Consider the following 11,234-nt stretch of genomic DNA (forward strand, 5'->3'; position numbering starts at 1 on the left):
AAGAAAGTCCTCACTTTCAGCTAGATAATGCATCATTAGCTGTACAGCCAGCCTTTTAAATAAATGGATTGATTTATTAGCTCAGGCACTGTGCTCAATCCATTAACAAGATAAAGGGAGTGCTTCCGGGCAAAATTTCCTCTAGAAATCTTTGCTTACTTTCACTGGCCAAGACTCTACTGACCAGTAGTAGGTTAGAAAGCTCTGCTGCACAGAAATGCAGAATCGCCACTGCTTACTGCTAAGCACACACCATTTTGGAAGAAGTTATTCGACTTGTGAAGGAAGGTTTTGGATATGTCATCGCACAAGTGGCGGTAAGAATGCCACACTGCTCCTGCTAGAGCCCCACTGGAGGAGCAGTTTGTTCATGGGTTCTTGGTCCATGTGTATTGATCCTTTTGGCCTCTCCACCCTGAACTACCCCCATGGTGAGACTGTAAACTGTTTTGTTGTTGTTGCTGCTGTTGTGCGCCTTCAAGTAGTTTTTGACTTATGGCGACCCTAGGGCAAACCTATCATGGGGTTTTCTTGGCAAGATTTGTCCAGAGGGATCTTCCATTGCCATCCTCTGAGGCTGAGAGAGTGTGACTTGCCCAAGGTCACCCAGTGGGTTTACATAGTCAAGCCGGAAGTCAAACCCTGGTCTTTAGAGTCAAAGTCCAACACTCAAGCCACTACACTATGCTGGCTCTGTTTACACTTGTTTTCATGTTGTTTTGCATTTGTATTATGGTTGCTGAAGAACCCTGAGCTCCTGTGTCTCTGTAAATCACACCCACAAAGGAGAAAAAGATGCAACAGGACAGAAAAACAAGCCCAGGAAGGAGACACTGCTGATCATAAAGCCACGCATTTGCTGTCAGAACAACCATTTGGCATCGAGCATACATAAAATAGCAAAATAAAGGCTTGCTTTTTGGAATACACACACACACACACACACACATTCAAGCTGTGGATGGGTGAATCTTTGCAGAATCCCTGGATACAGAGGGCTGGCTGTCATTGCCTAGAAGGAGATGTAAGAATTAAACACCCAAAGTACTTGGAGCTTGCATCCAGTTTTGACTTGGAGTGGTACAATTGGACTACAATGGTCATCATCCCTGTAAACTGGCCATGCTGTATCCAGAATCATCTGAAGGGTCACAGGTTTTCCATTTCTGTGCTGCCACTTTTTTTAATAACTATTAATATTTATTATTGACAATACATACTTGGGCTCCTGAAGTGATGTGCAGCAAATAAAAATAGAACAAGTAAAACAGAATACTGGAAAAAAGACCCAAACCACTTTTTAAAGACACAGAGAATTAAATACAATACAACCTCCATATAGTTCCAATCTTATTGCAGTTAGTGAATATTGCAGATAATGGCAAACGCTGTATTTCCATTGGAAGTTGACCACAGAGTCACAATGAGGACCTCCAGATGCCTAGAGAGACCTTTTTTCCCTGGACATGAGTAAGTGAAACTGCGGTTACCAGACCTGCAGATACAGGGGTCATACTAGAATAAAAGTAGCCTGGATTAAAGGTCAAAAGCTGTATAGACAAAGAGCTGCACAAGGGAAAACATGACATTTGCTGATCCCCTACATTTACTGTACTATTTACCTAAGGAGGGTCCGCCAATCCTTAAAAAAGCAGTTTTCAGAGTAGATTCACAGAGGGTTGCAGCCAAATCAGCCAAAAATGGGTTTCCCAACTTGAACAAGTATAGCTGTTTTCCAATAGTGTGAGAGAACTACTGAGATACCAACTTATATACTATATATATTAGTTTGTGTGGCATATATATATATATATATATATATATATATATATATATATAGTTCACATGCAATTAAGAAGGAATGTCACAAACATTTCAGCTCAGTATATTGTAACAATGATTTATCACTGAAGGACAGGGAACTCAGGGAAGAGACATGGCTCATGCAAAGAAAACGTTTCACATCTTGGGAAAGACCCCTGTTTGAACAGAGATTGGAAAAATTCCTTTTTAAAAAAAAAATATGTCTCCCCAAATCTCCCAAACAATTTCTCCACAGGAAGTCTTCCCCCCCCCCCACCACCACCCTCAAATTCTAGCTGTGCTGCCAGTCATAGTAGATGCAGTGGGATGGTTCAAAAATAAACCAGCTCAAATGATACCTTGGATGGACAGATTTCATTTAAACAGGATGCTTTTGTTAAGCTGACTCAAACCAAGGACATGTAGTTGCACAGATGTGTATCTATATTAGGATCAAGGTTGCATACTAGTGGACAAGGCCTTTATCCTAAGCTAATAGAGCATCACTGATAAAAAAAAACCAAAGACACCTTGAATAATTTTTAACAGAGCAGCAGCAGCAAATCAGTCTTGAATTGCACATACCTGATAGCTTTTGGAAAAGCCAGCTCTGCATGGCCAGTGACTAAACCCATTGGGACTTCACAGCAGCCAGGATTCAGTAAATCGATATAGGATCACAGTGTCCCTTTCATTCTCCTGCCTTAATCATAGGCACAAGAAGAAAAGCTCCAGCTACTCCTAATAACATTGACAGTGTGCTGGGTGGGCAAGAAATCTCTCCTTGGCCACTGGTAAAATGCTCGTTTTACCCGCCGCCCCCCAAGCACAGAAAACGACTTTTATCAGAGTATCATTTTACCTTTCATTAACTTCACATTACAGCTATTCATCAAGAAGCGACGGGGATCATCAAGGGCTATTCATCCTAACTTCAGTGGACGTTTTATACCACTTGGAGTCCTCTGTGGATTAAAACAGAACTCGTCTAGGCATAGGTTTGACTTTCTGATCCTCCTGACTTGGTTAATGCTAGAACAGGGATGAGAGACCTTTTCTGGCTCAGGGACCATAGTCCAGTGAGGGATGGATCTAGTCAAGGATTGAGGGCACAGAGAAGAGTCTAAGCAAAGTGGGCAGGACCAGATGCATTTCTTAACCAGTCTCACCAATACAGACATTTTCCTACCCCCGGCTCACACCCAGACATTTTCCCACCCAGCACATAATGACTTCTATGCAATGTCTACTCCTCAGACACTGATCCCAATATAATGTCCTCCTAGGCTGCCAAACAGTAGTTAGAACGACTCAATGTAGAAAGTATCTGAACTTCCAGGCTTGGCTAGAAGGCAAGAGCCAAGAACTACATAGGCAAAGACCTAACTAGATAAGTGCTACTTAAAGTGGTCCTCCATGGACCACTGCCAGTCTGCAAACTATTAGCTGCCAGTCAGTCTGCAGCAAGTTTCAAGGAAGAGAAGAAATAGTTGTAGTTAATTAGAATAAATATGATGCCAGCCCCGGTCATATTGCGGGGGGAAACTGCAATATGTAGGATGTAGTGTCCTACATCAGAGAGCTTAAGAAGCACTGACCTAGAGAACCACTTGGAATTATGTGTTCTTATATTTCCCTATAAAACAAAGACAGCTGGGCCACACAGGCCATCTGTGGTGAACCACCTGCCATGAGACATGCCAGCAGTCAACACCAGAGCAAGGTCTCTTTCACACTACACAATTATGGTAGTTTGATCTCACCTTCAACTGACTTGGTTGCATCCTATGGAAACCTGGGATTTGTAATTTGGGGAGGCACTAGAGCTCTGTAGCAGCAAATCCTAAGTGTATGTGTATGTCACCTATCGACTTATGGTGACCCCATGGTTTTCACAGAGTCATATTATTAAAAGGGGAGAGATGACTTGTTTCAGGTAATTACATTGGGCCCTTAGTATCCACTGGGGTTTGGTTCCAGGACACACACAGTGGGTACTAAAATCCATTAATGATCAAATCCCATTAAATACAATGACATAGTGAAATAGTGTCTCTTATATAAAATGGCAAAATCAAGGTTTGCTTTTGGGAATCTATAACTTTAAAAATATTCTCAAGTCGTGGCTGCTTGAATCCATGGATAAAAACTCCAGGTCTGGCATGAGGTCTGACCCATGCCAGAGGGTTGACTGTACATTGTTTGGAACTCAATATGTGTTCCCATACATATGCCTGACCCAACACATGTCCTCGAGGCATTCACACTCTGTAAAAAATGTATGAGGACTGTGTCACTAGTTCTTTTGGCCTCTCTATATGTGATTATGTGCTGCTCTGAAAATAAGAACCTCCACTATCAGTGGAGTCTCTCTTCTACCGACCTGTCGACCATCACCCTTCATGTGTAGAGATGGACATAAAGCAAGTGACAAAAGGCTGCAGGGCTAACACCTACACCCTACTCAGTTATTTAGCAAATAGCTACACTCTTTAGTTATAGCAGTTTGATACCACTTTAACTGCAATGGTCCATCCCCTCCTTGGTCTTTTCCAGGCACTTCCAGTTTTGGAGGGGAAAAAGACCCTCCAACTACCTCTTCCTAAGAGGTGTGCATCCAAGGTTTGATATTCCAAGTACAATGGCTCTGTTAAGTATAATCTGAGATACAGAGTTTGATGAGGTACTGGGAATTCTCTGCTAGAGAGCTCTGGTGCATAAGATCAAGAGAGTGTGCACTTGATCTCAGTAGAGAGAATTCTAAGTGGCACACCAAACTACAAATTCCAGGATTCCCTAGGATATAGCCATGCCAGATAATAGAGTATGAAACTGCTAACAGAGTCAGCCTTCTGTATCCATGGATTCTTTATCCACAGATTCAAGCATCCACAGCTTGAAAATATTTTAGAAATACATAAATTCCAAACAGCAAACCTTGATTTTCCAATTTTATATACAGGACAGCATTTTATTATGCCACTGCATTTAATGGAACCTGAGCATACACAGTTTTGATATCCACAGGAGGCCCAGGAACAAAACTCCAGCAGATACCACGTGACACTGTACAGTAGTAGTTTCTCTAATGGTCTAATGTTATTGTTATGTGCCTTCAAGTCATTTCTGACTTATGGCAATCCTATCATGGGGTTTTCTTGGCAAGATTTGTTCAAAGGAGGTTTGTCATTGCCTTCCTCTGAGGTTGGGAGAATATGACTTGCCTAAGGTCACCCAGTGGGTTTCATGGACAAATGGGGAGTTGAACCTTGGTCACTCAAACCACTACACCATGCTGGCTCTAAAAGTGCAGTGCATTCATAGGCCTCATTCACACTGCATAATAACCCAGTTTTCAAACCCAGTTTTCAACCGGTTTAAAGGGACCTTGTTCATACTTGTGCTGAATTTCTGATGCAGTTTGCCATGGGGGGGGGTGCAGCGCTAAACCCAGTTAAACCGGTTCTTCCAAATCCGCAGCATCCCCCACTTGTTTTGAAATGAATCGATTCAGTACAAGTATGAACGTGCTGTCAATATGATTTGGCTCCTGTGGCATGGTCACTCCTATGATGCAACTTCATGTTGTAGCGATCCATTGATAGATGTGAACATGAAGTGGATTAAAGGTTCGATCATGGATCAAATAGTGTGAACGTCTATTCAGCGCTAAATCTCTTCATCGATTTGACTTTTAAAAATGGTTTGTTTTATAGTGCGAATGAGGCCTTAATGAACACAAAATGCAAACACAAAAAGAGGGGCTACTTTGCCCCTGATTTTTATATTATGTCACAGCTATTTTATCCATGCTTCTGCCTGATGAATGCATGTTAACTCCCCAAATAAAGATTCGGTGTTGCTTCTTAATTAATCACCTGATAATCTGACCTAAAAGAAAAACTGTGATCAGTGAACAAGTTTAAAAAAACACATACACTATATCCCAGCGGCTGAAAGATATTAAAAATAGAATCTGTTCTGATATCTGCACCAGGTAATTAGCAGCCAGCAATTAGTAGCCAGCTCAACTGACACTAGGCAACATCTCCAGGCAATCACTTAACACCTAAAACCTTCTCAAAATACAAGAATAGGTTTAACTTTCCATGGAACAGGTATACCATCATTATTCATGTCAGCCTCTGTTTCAGCCAAAGCCTCATTATAAAAACTGACAAAATGCAAAACCCCATTCCTTTTGCACCAGCCAGTCAAGCTACCCTGCACCCATGTCAATGGGCAATATTCCTTTTGGACATCCTTCTCTCCAGGGCAAAGTCAGAGTAATAAATCTACACTATTGCATTAGTCAACAGCTTTATCTATGCTTGCAACAAGCCCACAGTTCAGGAGGGCAAAGAAATGTCACATGAACAGGAAACAAACTCCAAAAAAATCCTGCCCCTGGACTGGAATTCCCCATTTCATGTATAAGCACCCTTTTTGCCATTACATTTGGCCCTCTATATCCTCCATGGTTTTTTATCCATGGATTTAAGCATCCACAGCTTATATATATATATATATATATATATATATATTTAAAAAGACATAAATTCCACATAGCTAACCTTGATTTTGTCACTTTATATAAAGTACACTGTTGTACTATGGTACTGAATTTAATGGAACTTGAGCATCCATGGATTTTGTTATCCATGGGGTTTGGGAACCAAACCCCAGCCAATACCAAGGGCCCATTGTATAAACTCTTGCTTCAAAGTTTGAGGAGTGGTTAACCAGCATTTTAGGTTGGAAGAATTAAATATATTAAAACAGATTATGGTACAGTATCTGTAAAAGTACACTATATAGGTATGAGTAAATAAATTATGAAAACATAAAGAAATTAACTTTAATAAATTATATTTTGTTGTTGTTGTTGTTGTGTGTCTTCAAGTAGTTTCTGACTTATAAACTATATTTTGTTGTTGCTGTGTGCCTTCGAGTAAGGTTCTGGCAACCCTAAGGTGAACCTTTCACATGGGTTTCTTGGCAAGATGTGTTCAATGTTCATACCACTACACCATGCTCAATTTCAGCTGATATAAAACTTTCCTGATTCAGCTTTGTAAATATTCTGGACTTGACACTATTGTATTTAAAATGAATTTGCAGTATGGTGAAATTAACTTGAGTATATACCCTGGAGGGACAAACAGCAATCAACAGTTAAGTTTTAGGTTTTTATGTTGTTTAATCTTACAAACATTTTTTAAAAAATTAATGGACAGTTAGGAAATCTAAAAATGCAACTATCTCTGGGAAACAAAAATGGAATAGCTAATATAACTTTTGTGAGCCAACGTGGCATAGTGGTTTGAGCGTTGGACTATGACTCTGGAGACCAGCGTTTCCCTCCCACTTAAGAAATGCATTGGATGACCTTGGGCAAGTCACATGCTCTCAGCCTCAAGGGAAAGCAATGGCAAACCCCCTCTGAAGAAACTTGCCAAGAAAATAATTGAATCATAGAATCATAGAGTTGGAAGAGACCGCAAGGGCCATCCAGTCCAACCCCCTGCCATGCAGGAAATGCACATCAAAACATCCCGGACAGATGGCCATCCAGCCACTGTTTAAAGACCTCCAAGGAGGGAGATTCTACTACACTCTGAGGGAGTGTGTTCCACTGTTTGCCTTAGGATCGTCATATGCAGGAAATGGCTTGAAGGCACACAACCAATATAGCTTTTATTTCTGTATGGAGCAGAAATAAATTTAGGAAGGAAATTTAAAATGGGAGTAGTTGATGAACTATGCCCTCCCCATCACCTGAGTGAACCAAACCAGCAAAAGCATTTTTAAAGAATGTCCTAAGGCTACTAGTCCACAAAGTTTTTACTAGCTGCCCACCTGCCCACAGGCACCTGTCTTAGAAATATCTGACACACTGTCCACCTGACCAAACTCTCTTCCAGAGGTAAACTGGGTGATCAGCTGAATAAAAGTATTTCTTTCACCTGTGATAAAACAAAAGCCTGTTCATGGGTCCAAAAGTCCAATAAACCATAAGGTCTGGCAGGCTCATCCAGCTTCTCCACTGTCAGTATCCTAAATTCACGATTTCTCCAGATCCTGTCCCTGACATATTACTGTGACTCCACCCTGAAGAATGAACTCTTGTTTTCAAATCTTCAGAATTAGAAACTGGCAGCCCTAAACTCTGAAGAATATTACTTTCTATCTGAAGAATGCATATCCAGTGCAAGCCCAGTTGGCCATGCAGCAAAGTACAATAACATCCAAAATCCACAAAACTGGGATACCTTTATGAGGCCAATCAAAAGGCCCCAAATACATGTTTGTTTGTGCATTTTGTTTAACCCCCAAAAATGTATTTAGTGCATTTTAGCTGACCCAATAAAGATATCACTGTTTATCAATTTTGGATGTTATTGTACTATCCAAAGAATGTATGATAACATCCCAAATTCACAAAACAGGGATACTTTGATGGAACCAAAAGCTTGCTACATGTATTTTGTGCATTTCTACTTCTTGCCCTCTTCTACATGCATTTTGGTTGGTCCAATAAAGATATCCCTCTTCTGTGGACTAGTGGGGATATTGTTGTATATTCTTAGCGAACGAAAGCTTACAACATGTATTTTCTGCATTTTGGTTGGTCCCATAAAGGTTTTGTGGATTTGGGATGTTATTGTACTATCCAAAAAATGGTCATTTCTTCCCATTGCTCAGGCCCAGAATAATGCAAGGTCCTGATCAGTTCCTCCAGCATATCAAGATCATAACAGAAAATGGTTGATTTCCCCTCTCAAGATTTAAATAAAACCTTTTTCCCATCAGAGAACTTCGTGATAAATCCTGTTCCCTAATTCTACAAAAGCTGAAGCTGGGATCAACTCTGGGTCATCTCCTCAGAGACTTGGGTGGACTTGGATCAGCACTGATCCATCCTCCCAAGTGTAAAAAAATATGGGGAACACAGTTCTTTGACAGAATGGAAGAGAATACAAAAGCTGTCAAATATATGCAAATACAAGGGATGATGGTTATTTTCCCCCCTTTGCTGATGTTGTCTTTACCTAACCTTTCAGATCCAGAATGATGCAGTGCTGGGATGCAATTTTCCAATACTATCTCAAAGACAGAAAACAGTACAACTCTTTTTCTTTTTGAGATAGTGTGTGTGTGTGTGTGTGTGTGTACATACATCTCTCAGATCAACCAAGAGACACTTTGCAGTATTATAATCATAAAGTAACACGAGAGGCGGTCTGATCATGATTATTCCCCCTCCTTTAAAATCTGGTCCCTTAAATGTTAGGCAAGCCACACTCTCTCAGCCTCAAAGGCTAAATCCAATTTCATCTGAGCAAATCTTGCCAAGCAAACCCCATGAAACTTTGCCTTCTTGTTCTTGTTGTGTGCCTTCAAGTCACTTATCCTGGGCTTATCTTGGCAAGATTTCTCCAGAGGAGGTTTGCCCTTCTTGCCTGCCTCTGAGACTGAGAGAGTGTGACTTGCCCAAAGCTTCCCCCAGTGGGTTTCACAGTCTGAGGGTCCCCCTCAGTCAGAAAGGCACAGACCAGCCCTTAAGCCAAGAAAAGCAAGTGCAGCATCCTTTGACATATGTCTTCTCCTACCTTTGCAATGGTCATGCAGCCTGGATCTAGAGATGTGTGTGTATATATATTTATTTATATATTTGGTGCAGCGCCAAAGGCTGGGGAATCCGCCCAGATCTCTGTCTCTTCTCTCTGCAGCAATGATCTCACAGATTGTGTCTGGATCTCCTTCTTCTCCTTTTCCTTTTCCTTTCAGTCTTAAGAGCCTGCCTGGCTTGCCTCTCTCCTTCCAGATGATGGGAGATCCTGGAATCCCATTCATTCATTCATCCATCCATCATCACAAGCGATGGGCAAAGCAAGCCTTGCAAGAAAATCACAAGAAGATCCAAAGCTTTGGGAAAGAGCAATCCCTTTCCTTTCCCCACCTTCCACCCTTTCAGTAAAAATAAAATCAAATCCATGGGGTGTGGGGTACCATTCAAAATCCCTCTGCTTGCTGCAAGCAGCCTCCCTGCTCTGGAAGGAAGCACGCTTTTGCGAAGTCACTGCAGAGTATACACAACCACACACATAGACACAACGCAGCAGCCTAGAGAGAAAGGCAGGAGGGTGGAGCCACCAGGAAAAAATCATAGAAGGACCAAAGGCAGAGGATTCCCCTCCCTCCCTTTGTGTGCTGCTGCTGCTGCTGCTCTTCTGAGAGCCTGGCAAGCACCGTTGGGCATCTTGGGCAGAATAGGCAATGGATGGCATGGTTGGGCACCCAGGAGGGGGGGATGGATGGAGGAGGACAGGGGCAGAGATTCAGCCCCAGAGGAGGAAAGAGGAGGAAATCTGGGAAATCAGGGGCTGCCCTGGAAAAATTAGAGATGTGTATTTTTAATAATAATAATAGGATTTATTTATATACCGCCCAATCACTGGGAATCCGAGCGGTTTACAACAGAGGGGAAATAGACAGTTCTCTGCCCTCAGGCTTACAATCTAAAAGATATGACACAAAAGGAGAAGGGAATGGTGAGGGGAGAGGATCAGGTCCAGCATTCTTCTCTCCCTCTGAAGCCTGGACCAAGGCAGATGGTCTGGAGGGAGGTCTCTTCTTCTTCCAGGCAGGCCTGGTGGAGCCAGCCTGCCTCTCTCTCCCTCAAGATGGTGGATGAAGGGAGGTCTCTTCTTCTTCCAGGCAGGCCTGATGGAGCTAGCCTGCCTCTCTCTCCCTCAAGATGGTGGATGAAGGGAGGGCTTGTCTTCTTCCAGGCAGACAGTTGGAGCTAGCCTGGCTCTCTCTCCCTCAAGATGGTGGATGAAGGGAGGGCTTGTCTTCTTCCAGGCAGGCCTGGTGGAGCCAGCCTGGCTTTCTCTCTCTCAAGAGGGAGGATGAAGGGAGGGCTCGTCTTTGTCCAGGCAGACAGTTGGAACTAGCCTGCCTCTCTCTCCCTCAAAATGGTGGATGAAGGGAGGGCTTGTCTTCTTCCAGGCAGCCCTGGTGGAGCTAGCCTGCCTCTCTCTCCCTCAAATATTTATTATTTTGGTGCACACCCTGATTCTGCAACCGGCATGCATTGTGCCAATAAAGCTGAAGTGGAATATATGTGATTCCCCCCCCCCCCCGCCCTGCTTTAGGGAAACCATGTATGATTGATGACTTTGTGCATGAGTGTGTTTACTGTTCAGTACACACACAGTCATTTCTTCTGGTGTTAGAATTCAGAGATTCGCAGTTTGGGAAATCATATGCAATTTGAGACAAACTATGGTTTTAGAATTCAAAGATTAGAAGTTTGGAAAATCATATGCAAAGGGATCTTGTAGCCCCTTTGCGACTAACTGAAACTGTGGGAGCATGAATTCTGCTAGACTTGAACCTAGTTCCTCTGGTGCATTAGATGGAAC

General features: G+C 42.3%; 1 protein-coding gene across 2 annotated transcripts in view; it reads right to left on the reverse strand.

Annotated features, from left to right (window-relative positions):
- The window catches only part of CORO2A (coronin 2A), a 73,856-nt gene extending 63,952 nt beyond the window's left edge, over window positions 1–9,904 (reverse strand). The window contains exon 1 of one of the 2 annotated variants that reach the window (XM_042454935.1): window positions 9,417–9,904. In XM_042454935.1, the coding sequence (XP_042310869.1) occupies window positions 9,417–9,431 (15 nt within the window). In that variant the 5' untranslated portion in view covers window positions 9,432–9,904. Of the gene's footprint in view, window positions 1–2,665; window positions 2,748–9,416 lie in introns of those variants that run through there. The other variant, XM_042454936.1, reaches the window with a different exon arrangement.
- Window positions 9,905–11,234: the final 1,330 nt, after the last annotated feature.

The sequence above is a fragment of the Sceloporus undulatus genome, chromosome 2, assembly GCF_019175285.1.
Source record: "Sceloporus undulatus isolate JIND9_A2432 ecotype Alabama chromosome 2, SceUnd_v1.1, whole genome shotgun sequence".
Taxonomy (NCBI): Eukaryota; Metazoa; Chordata; class Lepidosauria; order Squamata; family Phrynosomatidae; genus Sceloporus; species Sceloporus undulatus.